Source organism: Lutra lutra, chromosome 6 (assembly GCF_902655055.1).
Source record: "Lutra lutra chromosome 6, mLutLut1.2, whole genome shotgun sequence".
Lineage (NCBI taxonomy): Eukaryota > Metazoa > Chordata > Mammalia > Carnivora > Mustelidae > Lutra > Lutra lutra.
The window spans coordinates 118,904,908-118,922,779 of record NC_062283.1 but is presented as its reverse complement, the minus strand read 5'-3'; the positions used below and the strand labels follow the sequence as shown (position 1 = coordinate 118,922,779).

General features: G+C 34.7%; 1 protein-coding gene and 1 long non-coding RNA gene across 2 annotated transcripts in view; both read right to left on the bottom strand.

Moving 5' to 3' along the window:
- Nucleotides 1–1,854: 1,854 nt before the first annotated feature.
- LOC125103179 (uncharacterized) lies at nucleotides 1,855–5,509 on the bottom strand. The gene is made up of 2 exons (XR_007128306.1): nucleotides 4,953–5,509; nucleotides 1,855–4,739 (listed from the first exon to the last, which is right to left on the bottom strand). It is a non-coding gene; the product is annotated as an uncharacterized LOC125103179 (long non-coding RNA).
- Nucleotides 5,510–10,080: 4,571 nt separating this feature from the next.
- FUT9 (fucosyltransferase 9) overlaps nucleotides 10,081–17,872 on the bottom strand; it is a 203,343-nt gene continuing 195,551 nt past the window's right edge. The window contains exon 3 of the mRNA XM_047735035.1: nucleotides 10,081–14,489. Coding sequence (XP_047590991.1) covers nucleotides 13,402–14,481 — 1,080 coding nt within the window. The 5' untranslated portion in view covers nucleotides 14,482–14,489 and the 3' untranslated portion in view covers nucleotides 10,081–13,401. The remainder of the gene's footprint in view (nucleotides 14,490–17,872) is intronic.

The window sequence follows — 17,872 nt, the reverse complement described above, 5'->3', positions numbered from 1 at the left end:
AAGTGTTATTATGCTTGTCTTCCATGAGTGGAAACAGGGGTGAAGAGAAATAAATGACCTTCCCAAAGCCACAGAGTTGGTAGTGAGAGAGCTGAGTTGAGTGTGGGCGTCCTGCTCCAAAACCCAGACACTTGAAGCCACCGCATTACATGACCTCTCTTCAACTAAAGAGAGATCCTATTCATTACAACACATTGAAGTTGACCAGCAGGGCGGATAAGATATTATGATGCTTGTTTCCATGATTTAGAGTTTTTGAAAAGTACATTGTGGCTTTGCTCATACTGTGTATCTGCTTGTAAATTTTCAATGACTTTATATCACACTGCAGTATAAATCATTTTAAACCAACCAGCCTAGTCTGTATTTGTTAGTTTAAGAGCTTAGTCTGTATTTGTCAGTTTAAGTGTCAAGCACTCCGTATTCTGGCCTTTTTTCAACATTCCAATGCTTTACCTAATGTTATTTTTAATGGACATACCACTAAAATCAGCCAGGTTTATTTAACTTATCCTGCCTCCAAGACTTTGTTCATATTTCCATTGCAAGATCTATCCACATATCCTCTCAGATTGGCCAATTAAATTCTTTTTCAAGGACTATTTCACAACTCACTTCTCCCGTGAAAATGCTGATGTCCTTACCTTCTGTCTTGACTTTGAAACTTCTGAAATAGATTTTAAATATGGAATATATTTACATCACAGGGGATGTGACGTTTGAGTGTAATCTTCAGGATGCTGAGGGTTCACTGGGCAGAAAAATGGCCTGGAATCTGGATGGTGTGGGAACTATCACAGAGAGCAAACATGACAGAGCATCACAAGGGAAAAGCTTAGAAAAATTGATAGAAGCCAAGTAATAAAGAAGTATATGCAACTTGTTACCAATTGCGGAATATATTTTGGAAACAATGATTAACCAAGGGAAGATCCTAACAAGTGCATGACTTTTTGAAAAAAATTATTGGCTAATCAACACTATAGTTGAATTCTGTCTTCTTATCACCTTTACTTTGTTTTTCTCACCAGTGGTAGTATAGAGAGATGATTTCCAAGCCTTTAAGAAATTATTGCTTTAGTCTATGTAGGATGTTGAGAACCCCAGTGACGGAATGGGGCAAGAATAGTGATATAGAAGAAAGGGGACATATGTATGAGACAGTTCATGTCAAGTAAATGTAGGGAAAAGGAAGGAAAATAATCAAGAATTATTTCAAAATTTTTGACTTGCGCAACATAGTTTTTGATAGTGTCATTAAGTACTTGAAAGATTAGAAGGGATGTGGGTGTAAAAATCCTTTCCCAGTGGGCTATCCAAGGCAACGGGTCTGTAGGAAAAGAGGTGACAACAGACAATTGGAAGTTAGAGGTATATAGCTGAAGAGAGAGGTTCAAAATGGATATATACACTTGGGACTTTAGGCTACTGCTAATTGTTGATTCGATATACTCGAGTACAAACAATTGGGAGAATATGTAGAGTAATAGAGAATTGAAAATGCACAGTGAGGCATCTTTCAAGCTAGGATCAAAGCAGAATCAAGAGTTGGGAAGATTCTCCTAGTCCCCACACATAAGCTCAAAACATTAATGGATCTAATTTCATTCCCAAGCAATGCAAAAGTAAGGAAACAAACTAGTGTAGAACAGTTTACATATGCACACTGACTGCCATTTTTTGATTTAGTATTTGCAATAAATGTATAATCTCTAAGATATATTTGTTTTTAAATTTTAACTCAGCATATACAGGGAATCCTGTATATATTTTGCATGTAAGTCAGAATGAATCTTCTCAAGTGAGTGATTTTGAATGTAAGTATTATAAATAACCAGCACTAACTATTGCACATTTAATTGAATTCTTTTATTTTAAATATCCACAGTACAGGAATTCATTAAGCCTGAATAGAACATCATTATTTACACATCTAAGGAATAACTCCAGTGGTAAATCAGTGAAGTGCTTACATTGAATATAGGAAATATGATTGAAGAAAGAGAATTCTCCTTACACATACAGGCTCAAACCCTTTATACATTTATTTCTGCCTTGGGATCTTAGCACAGATCACTGAAGTCACTATTAATTGCTGAACAAAATTTCAAAAAATTATAACTATAACAAACACACCATATATTTATAAACCCAGAAAGACATCAATGGGCCAGAAATCCATATTATGATGGCATTTTTAAGGGAAGGAAATGTCAAATGATATCTCCAGTTTAATTTGTGGAAAATGCAAGTTCTTCAAATAGCTGAATATACAGATTTCCTATGGCATTTTGCCTTGCATGGCTTCTTAAAATATTTGCTTAGCTGCCATAACATGTTATGTTATTTACAAGTTGAATTGATGAAGGGAACAATATGGTAGCAAACTAAGAGCCCAGATCAGTTGTTTACTGAATGCCATATACATAAAACATCCTGGTCAGTGAAGGTGGCCTCCAAAATGCCAGGACTGGCTACTCAACATTTGGATTAATGCTTTCCTCCAGGATGTAGCAAGACTCAGTTGCATGATTTTCACTTGGAATAGTAGCTAGACTCAACTTTTCTTACTGTTATACTAACTTCACTGAAGCAGTTAAAATTGAACTTGAATGAACCAAACATCTGTAAATAAATAAATAAATAAATGTATAAATAGAATCACTACTGTTTTAATAACATAGCAATAAAATTACCTTCCAACAGTATAAATGCTTATAAATGCTTAATATTGATGTTTTAAGTCACCTAGTGCTATTTCTAGCCTTACTATATTATGATGAATGACTAATTTCATTTGGGAAGTGGTCATTGGTCCACATATATTATCTGTTTGGAATTAAGCCCTTTCAAAAGCACAAGTATATCTCCTGAAGAACACCAAAGAAAAATAAAAACATGAACAAAACTTCACCAAATGGCATAATTTCTGTTCCCAAAGACTACTGCAAATTATCAGCATGTAGAGGCCTGGTCTTTGCAGCCAAAATGTGTATTTTCTACACATTTTTTTCCCCCTAATCACCCAAGTTACTGAGAAAAATATTTTTCCTCCCTGCTCTACGAAGTACACTGATTGGCTGTTCATACTGCCTGGATATTCTACATTATTGCCCAATTTAGTGTTGTGCAGACCTGGCCTCAAGTGTTTTCCACTCCCACATCCCTCCCCACCACCCCTGGCAGTAATACTGATTTTGGCAGTGTAAAAAGAAAGAAGACACACTCTTCTTGATTGTAGAAAAAGCTGCCAGAATACTGTGTTCATAGTATAGAACTGATTAAGACGATATTTTTCATATCTTCATGCTTTTATAATAGTTAAGTTTCTATGCAGTAAATTGTATCATTTGCCAACAAATGATTTAATTTGTTTTATTTTATTGCCAACAAGAGACTTGAAGAAGAAAATTGGGGGTGGGGGGATTTTACCACATTATGCTGCCCAGTTAAAAAAAAGCAAAGCAACATTTTCTATTGGCTCATTAGCACTAAGAACAACATTTTCACTTTACTCAAGTTTAAAAAGAATTTTTTGAAAGACGTGAATCATGCACACAGACTGGGACAAAGCCTATGTATGAGTTGGCAGTGTAAAAGCCCCCCTCCCCCAAAGTTGCATGATTCACCAAAGGCATGCGTTTTTTCATCTAATATAACACAACCTTAATATCTTTATATAATTTCTGACACATTTTATTTCAAACATGCACTGGCTACTAAAATAAGATTTTAAAGAAAAGCTGATGTTTGATATAAAATAATAATGTCTTTTCAAGTGTGGAAAAATACTCTACAAAAAAATAAGTAGAAAAGTGGTTTCTGATCAATGTGTGATTTTATCTATAAAAATCCAGATGACTAATTAGTGTGCTTACAACAACCCTATGGGGTCTGCATTGCAATTTTACACATACATGAAGTTAATAGCATTAAACAACTATTAGCACAATGCAAGTAAATCCTTATCAGAAATAACAAGAACTATAAACTGTACATTTGGCATTTAGGTTTCAGAGTACTTTTAAGAGTCTGCTTAAATATGATAGTACAATAGTGCAAAATCACATTACATTAATAAAACGTACAATTACCACCCAAATAATTTATGGATTACTGACCCTTACAATTCACATATTGGCTAGAATTGGCACATTTTGTTTCACCATGATAGTTTTGACCTTCTCTGAGTGCACATTGTTTTATTCAAAGTTACACTTGAACTACATAGAAAAAGTGTAGGCTTATGTGTGTCTGTATGTGTGTTTTTGAGGAGATGAGAGAAAGTATGTAAACTTCATTGCAGCGTTCTTCTTTAGCAACCGTTTAATTAGAGTTCCTATAGAAACTGCTTGGTAACTATTTTCTCTTCTTTCTTATGGCTCCCGGAACAGTGACATGGCCACACGGAAGAGACCGAGAAGGAAAGAAAGAACATTCTAGAAGAGTATATGGCAGCCCATGCACTGTGCCCGGCTAACTAAACCAGAATATCTAATCAAAAAAAATCAAGATCTAATAAGTACTTCTCAGTTGGCTCTAATGCAAAGTCCTCCACACTATTGATTGATGAGAAGTCAGTGCCCCGGAAAAGCTAGTGAATCATGCAATCGATTGCACCACCTGGAACTTGGTTCTAATCCTTAGTTTACTACTCTTTTCCTCCTTTCTGCAGCTTTGTAAGCTGGAATCTACATTGAAACTTGTGAGCTCTTCCTTCACTTCTCCACTTTAAAAACCTCTCTTAGGGGCACCTGGGTGGCTCAGTGGGTTAAGACCTCTGCCCTCGGCTCAGGTCATGATCCCCGGGGTCCTGGGATCGAGCCCCATATTGGGCTCTCTGCTCAGCAGGGAGCCTGCATCCTCTTCTCTCTGCCTGCTTCTCTGCCTACTTGTGATCTCCGTCTGTCAAATAAATAAAATAAAATCTTTAAAAAAAAAACCAAAAAAACCTCTCTTATCCACACAGGTTGTTTCAGTTTCAGAATAAACTACATTATTCCAATGAAGATGATTAATCTCAATAATTTCATTCAGATAATTCTGACCAGTTGCATTTCCTCCAGCAAACACTCTTTTTTTTTACCTTCATCTTATGTACTATTTATGAAAGTGATATTTTTATATTGTCATAATTACTCCACTAATCCTGATTCCTACAAAATCCAACCTTATATTTAAAAAAAAAAAAGAAAAAAGGAGAAAAGAGGGGGAAAGGTGCACATGAATAAGTACTTCACTTTTGAAGGCTGCCATCATGCTGATAGCTCTAGAGATTTAAATTTTTAATTTAAGAGTTAAAAAAAAGATGTCATTATTTTCACTATGTTTTTCTATCTCCATTTCCAATGCTACATCTTCCAGCCCAAGAGCTCTCATTGATTTGAATGTAAAGGATCTGCAAGCTAAATGATTTTTTTTTCCTTGTCAGTGAACTTCTGGTCTCAAGTACAATACTCTTTGTTCTTCAATTCATTATTTTTGAATACTATGTAAAATATTTGAGATAGGCCATCTATCATGTAAAAAGGGAACTGCTCCTACTTTTACATTGAATCAGATATTCTCTGTTCAAGGCTCTTAAAGAAGAAAACCACTGTGTTGCAGGCCTGGATCTTATTGTAGTCCCCGGAGACACATACCCTGTCCTAGGTGACAGTGAGCTCTTTTCTTGCAATCTAGCCTTGGAAAAGGATGGCCTCTTCAGGATTGTCTCATCTGAGGGACTGGAGGTGGCTAATGAGGCCAATCTGAGAAGGGGATGCAGTCTTGTAACTCTTGCGCATATTTCTTGCATAATGAGTAGTACCAGTTTGTTGATTTTGTCTGGGTACCATATCTGTGAGTCTGCTTTTCTATCTCCTTCGATTAATCAAAATGGAATGTGAAATGTGCAGTAAGAGTCACCAGAGTTAACATACCTCTGAAAAAAATCACTCTCAGAGTTTTTCAGACATAATTTATATTTGTTTTTTATAGCAAAACTCCAGCAAACTCTAATGTAACATACTTTATGTATACAACTAATTCAATAATTTGTTTGCCAGATGATTCAGAAGACTAATTTAATTTTCGAAGTTTTCTAACATTTTATCTGAAATAAACATTTCTAATGTTCTTTAAAGTGGGACAATTGGGAACTGCTTAAAAATACTATTTTGAATATTATTCATTTCTGACACATCAGTGTAAAACATTTAAGTTTGCTTTTTTGTTTTCTTAAAGTACAACTTAGAAAGTGTGCAAATGAACAGTTGAGGTTATTCGTGTCAAATTTTTATTTATTATGCAATTACAGCAGTCTTAACCACAGTCTGGCTAGGAATTATTTTATTTCTGCACCACTAGACAAATGCATACATGTTTATTGAATTTATGCTATCCTATTTTAAAGGGACCTTTAGAATTTTTTAACTTTAGGAAAAGTAGATGAAGACTTGATTCTGCTTCCTAACTTAGGTCATTACCTGACTCTGCCGCTGAGCTGATGTGGTAGATAAAGTCAGGTTGCTGAGTATTTCGGGACCCCTGTCTTTACCAGCAAATCACCTCTGGGAATCTTCATTCTATTCCATTCTGTGACATAAGCTATGCCAACTAATAATAAGCTAAATTGACTGTTAATTTACTGATTGCTCATAACAGTGAGGGGAAATTAGGCTTGCTTGGGTTCCAATTATTTTAAGAAATGGTGTATGTGTTTAGTAAGTCAAATAATGCCTATGTACTCCCCTTCCATTACTGAGTCATTATAGAAGATGTGAATGCATGCTTCCACACTATATTTATTTGTTTCTTTTCTTCTGAAGATTATTCCTTTGGCTTATTTAAATTTGCAATGTTTCTTAAAAGCTGTCTACTTAACATTTTCAGTTTAGAACTGAAATTTGGAAGTAGTTTTGAATTCCTCACAGTGATATTTTGTTATAATAAATGATTATAAATTTGAACACAGTATCTATTCACTTATATGTTATTTCATTTGTCCATGCACACACACACACACACACGTGCACGCGCGCACAGACACATCGGGAATCTGCTACCTCCACTTCATAGATGCAAAATCTGAGGCCAAGAGGAGTCAGGTAGCCTGTCTACAGTTAGGGAGTAGCGGAACTGAGATTCATTTGTAAATCTGTGGTCACCAAAACTCCATGTGCTACAGCTAGCTCATTGCTATATGCCAATTGCAAATTACTTTTCCACCCATCAAGCAAGGGCTTTGGGACATGGAAAATAGCTTCTCTTAAACATATACATTGGATTAGCAGATCACAGAAGCATAAAATTTTATGGCTGTAAAGGATCTTAGTAATTGGATAGTCCAATGTTCATGTTGCAAAATACAAACATACATTTAGAACCTAAAAAGAGAATGAGAGATATTTTTTCAAGATATATAAACTTTTCTTTTCCTAATAATACCTCCAGGCCAAGAATTGAGCAGGTTTTTTGTGTAAACTGCTGGTTCCCAGAGATGGCCCCACATTAGTGTCATCTAAGGTGTCTTTACAATTGTTGGTCTCTGGGTCCCATTTCAAACCATTCAGATCAGATCTCTGGAGATGGAGTTTGGGAGTCCACAATTTTAAATCCTCTCCAAGGGATCCACACATGCATCTAGGCCTGAGAATACTGCTATAAACCACCCACAACTTAAAAGAAGATTTGGACACTGTAGATAATCTGCCCCAAATTAAGGGATTAGTTAGCCAGCACCATGCTCATGCATGAAATAATTACGCAAATAGAATATCTTGGCTCTTAAAGTAGAGAAACACTTTACTGATATATCCAGGACGATCCCAAGTGAATTAAAGACATTAGCTTATATCAGTTCAGAATACACTCCATTTTATATGTGGTTATGACACAGACCTCAAACCTGATAGCACATCAGAACTATCTGGGGAAATTTTAAAAATACAGATTCCAGCTCCCATTTCAGACCCAGAGAATCAGAAACTGCATGTTATTAATATTTTTCCAAATGATTCTTATGCAGCTGGGAAATTCCAAAGACATGTGTGTGTTCAAGAACCACTGGCTAAGTTCGGATGGTTTATCAACTACAATGTGAAACAGACTAACTTAGGAAGTATATTAAAAGCATGGTTTTTGTTTTTTTTTTGGACTTGTTCAGAGAGAATTGCCTGAGCAGGGTCAAGGAATCAGTATTATTCATAAATACCTCTGGTGATTCCGGGTCTGGTGAATCAGGCTTTTCAGTTACATTGACAAAGACAGCTGACATTGGAGAGATTTTTTTTTTTAATTTTTTACAATATTTTCAAAGTAGATCAAATGAAAAACATATGGTAACTATGAATTAAGAATAACTAAATTGTTTGGATATATTCAATCTGGCTTACTCAAATGAGGTTCCTTGTTTCATTGTCATCTAGGGATTTGCAGTGTGCCTCCACTGCCTCCTTGAAACTTTTGCATTGATAAAAAAAAGTTTTAGATTATTGTAATAAGAATGTGGATGATACAGAAAAATCTTTTAAAATTGTTTTAAAATAATGCTCAATATATGGTTGGTTTTCTGTAGGCAATTAAGGTCTCCGTGAGTCATGAGTATATGAATTACAAAAGGTGAGGTAGAGAACAAAGGGGAAGGAGTTAAAGGAAGAAGTTCAGTTAATTGAGCACTTGCTATACTCTAAGCGCAGGGTTAGGTTCTTTCCACATATTAGTTGAAATAATCTGTTTTACACTTTAAATGTCTATTCAGAGAAGTAAGAGGGACATCCATTTGAAATATTAACCTTCAAAAAATGATATGGTCTTTGGAATTTCATTTGCAAATACATGCATATTGTCAGTTTAGATCTTAGATGAGAGAGTAACAACTCCAGAAGGAGCCTTGCAAACAACAAGGTCTGGAGAGGTTAGCTGGATTTCTGAAAATGAGTTTGTTGAACCAATAACCCAGCCTAGCATTGTCTGGTTTAGCAGACTCTCTCTCATTTTTGTTCTGTTAACTGCTCTGTATAATGCTTATGAATATGGATGCATTCAATATGAATTACTGAGAGGGAGAACACTTTGGATTGTAGTTGAGCTTACCCATTTGCAAAATGCTACAAAATCTTCAGATGAGAGGCATCTAGAAAAAAGTATCATCTTAACTGACTGATGTTTGCAGTACAAAGGAGTGCAGTTAGGTGGGAAAGAAACTGCATTTTCCTCCGTGCACAGTTTGGTAGAAAATATGTGCCCTTCACGGTGCTCGCACTTTATATTCTCCTCAAATACTAATTGTCTTTCCTATTAGAAACAGTTGGTGTTCATATTTGAATAGAATGTTAACAAGTTCCAAATCCTTTAAAATCTTTCTTGAAATGTTACTTCTTTTGGGTTGCTAGGATGCAGGAAGATTGGAAGGACATAAAGACTTCCTTTGCATCCAGTCAGTAAATTGACCAAAGAAATAAATATAAAATATAATCTCTAACTGGTACCAATAAGCTAGAACTGTTATCACACTTTAATAAAATTCTGCATGACCTCCAATGCAATTTCTTTATTCATTGAACAAATATTTGTTGAGATCCCTCTCTGTGATAGGCACTGTGCTTATCTTTAAGATCCTGAAGTTTCTATATTTAAGAGTTCAATTGTAATTAATTTGTTAAGAAGCTCCCCTAAATGAGATCAGAGTTCAAGGGAACTCAAAGGTATGGTTAAGGTCATAATGTCACAAGGTCATAATGTAAGGACCTAAACCTTGTTTTGGTAACATTACTTCATGCAAAGACATTTTCTAGACAAAGCAAAGGCATTACCTTAAGACTCATGGAATCTAGTTTGAAAATAGGCAATCAAAAAGATATCAATTGTATAATTTCCTATTCTTACCATATTTAACCTCCAATTGGAGGCAAGAATTTAAAGCCTCAGCAAATAATTCCTAAATATTTTGTCACTTTATACATCAAGTGCTCTGAGCTTTCCAAGCCCTCACAACAGAAAGCATTTCTGCACATTCTAGGATTATCAAGACATGTAGTAAGTGCAAAATTTTAAGCTGATATTGGTTTCCCACTAAGATAATTTTTTTCCAGTCTCTACTTCTAAAATTTATGGCTGTCATATAATATGACTGTCATGTCTTTTTTTTTTTAGGAGTTTAATACTGTTGGATATGGAGAATTCAGTATATATTCTTACAAAGAAGACCTATTATAATATTTATATATTCTTACTAGTAAGGCCTATAATAATTAACATTTAATATTCAGACCATTAAAGATTTTTTATAATTTGGAACAAAACTTTTTAAGCGGTCTATTCTGTTTTTATATGCACAGTTTATCCTCTGGCATAATTATTTGTTTTTATAACCAAAAGCAAGCTAATTTTGTTGAATCCATATCTTTTACCAGGAGATATCCTTTAAAAGAATTGCAATCCATGGTATTTATTAATGGAGTGCCTCAGAACCATACACCATCTTTGAGGGTCACATTTCACTTAAAATGTAGTCAAAATCCACTTCCTTCTGCTAAAGCTCATCTCCTAAAATATTTAAAACAGAAAGAATGCTAACAAGTTTGATGTTGTATTTCTATATACTTTTTTCAAAAGTCAAAGTGCTTCCACATAGAGTGTACCATTCCATAGGCCTTAATTAGACCAATAAGGCATTCGCATTTTTATGAATTGAGACGTACTTCTATGGTTAGATGAGAATACAATGAAAAATAACATAGCATTGAGAGTTAGGGCACCCTTACATTCCAGTCTTGGATCTGGTTAATCCATAAGTAGAATCAAGGGATTGGTTTGTAAACATTGCTATAATACCATCTAGCCCTAAAACTTACAAATAAATACTCCCAGAACTGATGGGCTAAGTTGACTCATTCATTTTGGCACTTCAAATTCAGAAAAGTTATTCTTCTGGGACCTGGTAATGGGTTTTCAATATATAGATGTGTCAGGTAGTGACATAGTATTATTGCCTTGGCTTGAGTCATATTATCAGCGTGTGATTATACTCAGTCTAAAAAAGAGATCAAATTCATATTTGGCAAGAGAGGTGATGTCCCCAGGTTTCTTAGTTCTTTGAGATCATGAGCCAAGATGGGTTGTCAAGACACTGAATGCTTCGCTACTTTTGAGGAAAGCAGGTGCTTTCTAAACATGTTAACCATGCAACCTGTTTAGAACCCTACACTTTTGGTAGGATGACAAAAGAATGACAAAGTCTGTGTAAATGTATGAATTAGACTTTTTAACCTGATGAAATAAACGTAGGTGAGATTTACCTTTATCTACGAGGGCATCCACACAGACACACCACTTCTTGATGTGATGTGTTAGAAGACATAATATGGAGGGAACCTACATCAGTGAGTAGTGAAATGAATGAACAAAGTTTGCAGCTCAGAAATATGTCAAATCCCTGAGCAATGGGGGAAATATGCTATCTTATTTTCATTAAATCAACAGTGCCTCATATAAACTCCATTGAGAGGAGTACGTGCATTAACACAGACTCAAAGAAAGCTTTCATCTATCTCTCCACTTAACTGTAAGCTCCTGTAGGGCAGTGACAGTAACTTGTTCGTCTTTATCTCTGGTTAGGGCATTGCCTGACACAACATGCCTGTTTGACATGGGTAAAGAAATGAACCTGAGGATCAAACAGTCCTCCATCTCATGCCAGAATCTTCCTCTGGTCCACTCCTCCTAGAGCTCCAGAGAGCTCATTCCCACACAAGGCAGTCTGGGGCAATGGACATATGTCCTACTTACTGAACTCAAGTTTGTCTCTATCTAACTTCCATTTGATGTAGAGGATGGTGGATTTGTATTCTACTAATGTTAACATGTAACAGGACTATTAGAATATGTCACAATTAGATCCAAAAAGATGTCATCAGAACACTCCAGTTCTTTTGATGGGTTTTTGGCCTGAATGGAATAGTCATTAAAGATTCTTTTGGGGCATGTTTTTCTTAAAAAATCCTTAACATCCCATCTTTTTCCACCTACTAATCTCTGCTTATATCCAGCTCTTAACCTTACAGAGGAAAATTGTTGTGTACAACTGCAGGTTCAGGGATGAATCTTCCAAGAACTTAGTGTAATGGCAAGTTTATTTTGGTTCTGTAAAGCTCTGAGGGCCATGGTCACAAGTGCTATATATGAAAAATTATGAAAATGAAATATAAAACATTATATCCAGTTAATATTTCTACACTAGAACTATAACTTTCTTGAAGCAAACAAAAATTTTCCCATGATTTTCACTGACATTCATTTCTTCATTTAATAAATGTGCATTGAGATCGTACTCTGGGTTAGAACTGTGTATTACCTATAGATCCCCACTTTGTTTAATATCTTCTGCATAACACCTTAATGATAATTTTATTTAGGTTCTTGTAATGTGAGAGCAAACCTTTAAAATGTTTTGTCTATTTATTTGTCCACATGGTAAAATGAAACTTTTAAATATTGGGGCTTGGAAAAAATATTTTAAATTTTTATGTTATTCAAGATTATACATAAATGTACCACTTATAAATATGATTTGTATCTATACACATTCTTTTCCTTTGTTATTTGAGGAAATTATTTGTTTTATTATAATAGTAAGTGTAAGGATTGGGAAGAGAACTATCCTAGATATTCTTATGTATTGTCAGGATTATTTCCCAAGTTCTACAAATCCCCCCAAATTGGATATTTAGAAATACTTGAATAATTTAACTTAAGATCTTGAGAACAAGTGGCTGCATTTGCAAGACTGCTTAATGAAAATAAATGAAAAGTCTAATACCTTCCTGAAAAAAAACAGTTCAGCTTCACCATCTTTTTAATTCACTACATGAATAATTCTCCCTTCACAAAAAATGTGGCAAGCAGGTAAAAAGTATATCTAATAGAGACAGTTACACACTTTGTTCACTTTGAAGTCAAAGAGGTTAGAACTCAGTTACAAATACCTTTCCTTTGTTATATTAGGCAAACTTGGAACTAGAGATCATGGTATTTAGTGAAAATATTTCATATTTTAAGATGTGCATTGTCATCTCCCAAATAGCTTAAACAGCTGACCAATGTAGAAACAACAATCATATCACGAATGTACATTACAAACAACTACCAAAATGTGAAAAACAATGTTTACAAATGGTAGCAAAGAATAAATTAATTTTCAGTGCACATAATTAGGTATATACAGGATAATTTAAAACCAAAGGGAGTGATTGCTAGTGCTGAGCTCTCAGAAATCTCCATCAAAGTGTACATGTTACCCAAGAGAGAGTGATAAAAATAAATTGTGACACAAAAGCAGAATATTGTCTCTCTTCTTATCCTCAAAACTTGGATGATAGCTCATCAAAATAATTTTTCCAAATGTGCAAATGATGGAAAACTTTAATTCCAAAACCATTTCTCTAAATTACCAACAGATTTATATTCTTGATGCCTTTTCACGTGATCACAAGCCAAGCATGCATGTGATTCCCAAAATCGTGGGAGATTCACTGTGAAATCCTTCCTCCAGTTAAAGTAACTAAGGTATAACTTATTGTTTTTGTCAACTTCTTTCAGATGCTTCGCTAGCTCACTGGGAGAGTTATAATCTTCCACATGAATGAATGAATCTGCTGGAATATAATTCTCATAATTTTCCCTAGATGGCCCCAGAACAACAGGTACAGAGCCAGCTAAAAAAGCGTTATAGAGCTTTTCTGTGATGTAATCTTTGTGGATTGAGTTTTCAAAAGAAAGATAGAATTTGCAAGTAGATATGGTAGGAATCAAATTTTTATCATTCACATACTCTCCAAATGCTTGCCCATAGGTATGGATTTCAATGCTTTTGCTTAGCTCATTGTAATACTTGACCCTGGCATGCTCAGGATTCCAGTTACTTACAACCCAGCACACTAACTTCTCTTTGCTTGGCACTTCAAACACGAAGGGGTTTGTGCTCACCGTCAAGAAGCCGTAAGGCACTTGGATATCTGAGTCGCGGCGGTAGGTCAGAGTCAAGTTGAACAGGTGCTCAATGCCACTTTTTTGGGGCGTGTGAGTTGGTGATTCCAAATTCATCCAAATCCATTTCTGGAAGGGTGGCCTAGCCTGCTGAGGTAAGTTAGTCAGATCCCAACTGATGTCTCGGTGATGGATCAGAACTGCATGAGATTTGTTGTACAGAGAACGGTCTGTTGTGAGATGGCATCCTTGGATGTTGAACATTGCTTGGCAAGATGTAAGGTCAAAGGTCTGCCCAAATGGCCACACCCAAATCAGGATAGTAGTTTCATTAAAATAATCAGTTTTGGTGGAGAAGAAGTTTTTCATTTTCAGCACTGAGCTGGCTGACTCCATTGGACTGAAGATCCAGCTGTTGGTAGGCTTGATGTAAATGAGCAGACATGCCATGAAGCAGCCCAGGATAATGCAGACGATTAAAAATGGGCGGAGAATTCCTTTGGATGCTGATGTCATAATTTTTTCTGTGAAAGAGAAAGATGGAGGTAGGTAGAGGTAGTGATGAAAAGTGAATCATAAATACAATTTGAGGTTAGCGGGTGATGTATTTCAAAATACATTTAATCACAAAATCAGTTGCATTTTTCTTTTTTAGTGTTACTAAACCATTAGAGAAATGGAGCTTTTACTAAGCCAAGAAACTGCCTTTCAAAGGAACTTTCCCTTGAACTCCATAAATAATGAGTCAGAATTTGTTAGAAGTCTCCCTGCATATCTTGAAGCCGGGTTACATCTGTTTTCAATGCCATCCTTACCTGTTATTTTATTTGTTTCTAGAAAGCTGGCACAAAGACTGGCATCACCAAGGCTATGACTAAAATTTTTTGTACTTTGAAACCACATCAGATCTGAGAACATTCCTTAGTTTATATGACTATTATTAATTATATATAATTACTATAATTATTTACTAGTGCATTTTTGAGATTGTAATATAACTTTGCAATTCAGATGGAATTCAGTAGAAAACCAAAATTTTTAAAGAAAAACTTTTGTTTTGGTTTTTTGATATAAGTTCATCTTTACTGCCAAGAATGCCTCACAAGGGATCTCTTATAAGAAATGGCAGCTCTTGGTTTGATATCTGTTATTTTGTTTTGCTTTTAAGTAAGTACATGGGTGCAAAAATTTGAGAAATTAAAATCTCTTTTTTAATTTTTAATATTTATTTTTTCTTAAAATTTTTCTTATTTACTTTTAATAATCTGTTAGCACACCCAAGATCTACTAGGTTGTGATAATAAAATGCTATAGCAGCATTAGGAAAACATTCTCATGTGGTATCAGGGCATTAAAAAAAGTTTTTCTTAGCATTAAAATGATATTAGTATAATAAAAATAAATGGATTCTCCAAAGAAAAGAATTGTGTTTCATGGAGGACAATATTGATCTTGTGAATTATAGCAGATTGCAGCTAAAAAGATGAATTAAGGCTTTTTAATTTTTTTTTTAATGGAAGAGTCTTCAAGGTTTTTCCTCTTTGACATTCATGTCTTCTTATGAATATGAACACAAAGATAAAATATGTAATATGTTTGCAAAACTGTCTTTTGATCAAATTCTTACTGATCCTCTGAAATTCATGATTCTTCTCACCAAAATAATGTGGTCTATCATTTCAGATTCATTAAAATATTTTGAAATCTTGATCAAAAGCTAGTGTACAAACATGAGCAGTTTCCTTCCAGAAAAAAAGGGAGAAATTGTTCTTTATTTAATTACCTAAATTTATGTGAACATTTAAAAAAATCTTTTTTTTTTTTTGCTGTTATACAACTTTTTTTAAAAGCATATGACAGATTCTATGTAGTTCCCTTGATTTTATGAATCCAAAGATTCTGGATATTATATCCTGAAGCACTCCCAGAAGAGAATTATTGGAATCAAGGACTGAGACTTACCATCAAATTTAGCTTCAGCCCCATCTAGTCAATAACAAAAGGAAAATAAAAAAAAGTGTCTACCAAATATGTTCAGAAACTATTAATTAACTCCTGAGCTATGGAGAAAATAGAATGGAATATGAAAGAAATCTTAGCTGTTTAGAAGTAAATGACATTGTTGACTCTACATGTGAGATTTTGTGGAATGTGGCTAAAACAGTACTTTATTTAAAAGAAATTTACAGGTTTGCACAGTTTGGGGGAAGTTAGTTAACAAAATTGCCAACTGAACAAGCTGGACAGAGAACAATGGCCAAAGCTAAAGAAATAAGAAGTAAAAAATTAAGATAAGGATTGAAATCATTGAAATTGAGAGCAAAAATTTGAGAAGACTGATAATACCACATGTAACTATGTGAAGTGATGAATTAACAAAACTTATAGTAGTAATCATTTTGTAATATAGACATATATCAAATCATTATGTTGTACCGCTTACACTAATATAATGTTACATGTGAATTATAACTCAATAAAACTAAAAAAAATCCAGAGACAAATTTCACACAAGAATAATCATGAGAAGAGGAAATTAATTTTTTTTAAAGATTTTATTTATTTATTTGACAGAGAGAGATCACAAGTAGACGGAGAGGCAGGCAGAGAGAGAGAGAGGGAAGCAGGCACCCTGCTGAGCAGAGAGCTGGATGCGGGACTCGATCCCAGGACCCTGAGATCATGACCTGAGGCTTAATCCACTGAGCCACCCAGGTGCCCGAAGGAAATTAATTTTTTAAAGAAATTCAGTTTAAATATAAAAAAAGAGCAAATGATTATGCAACAGAAAAAATAAGAAATGACTATATGGAGTAATATTATGTTCATGAATTTGAAAAACTGATGAAATGGAAGGTTTTATATCTGTGCAAATAGAAAAATGCCAATTTTAATGAGAATTTCTTATTAAACAAATAGCAGTTAGTGAAGTGGAATTGATAAATGATAATTGAAAACAAACAGTAGACCTAGATGGCTTTGTAGGAGTGATATCAATTGTTCAATAAATAGAGAATACTATTTTGTGAGATTAAGAGTCACTTATGGTTTGTCTCCCTCCCAATCCCATCTTGTTTCATTTATTCTTCTCCTACCCCCTTTACTCCCCCATGTTGCATCTCCACTTCCTCATATCAGGGAGATCATATGACAGTTGTCTTTCTCCGATTGACTTATTTCGCTAAGCATGATACCTTGGGGGGAGGGGGGTTGGAAGAGAGGGGTGGGGTTATGGACATTGGGGAGGGTATGTGCTATGGTGAGTGCTGTGAAGTGTGTAAACCTGGCGATTCACAGACCTGTACCCCTGGGGATAAAAATATATGTTTATAAAAAATAAAAAATTAAAAAAATAGAGAATACTATTGTCATTTTAAGAAAATCTAGAAAGCAAAAAAAGAGCTTAACTCATTACATGAAGTCAATTATTAACCTATTACTAAAAGGAAATATAAAAAGTTAAAAATGTCTATTTCACTTATGAACACAGATATAAACATTGAGCAGTAAAGAGAATTAAAATATATTATGACACAATTCAAGAGTAGGTTTATGTAGGTTCATGTACATTTGATCCTACTTTATAAATTTGACTGGTTGGATAATCTATTTCTAGAGTCTGAGAAAAGTTACTGGAAATATCTCTTTTTTAATGGAGTAATAATACTAACCTTTAATATACATGATTTGACTGAGCAATAAAGTGTTTTTCTCCTGTAAGATCAATGTTTAATGGTATTTAGAAATGTTTTCATTGATAGAGTGCTGGGGTGGCTCAGTCAGGTAAGCATGTGACTCTTGATTCCAGCTCAGGTCATGATCTCAGGGTTGTGAGGTTGAGCCCTGCGTTGAGCTCCACACTGTGTCTGGAGCCCCCTTAAGATTCTCTATCTCCCTCTTTCTCTCT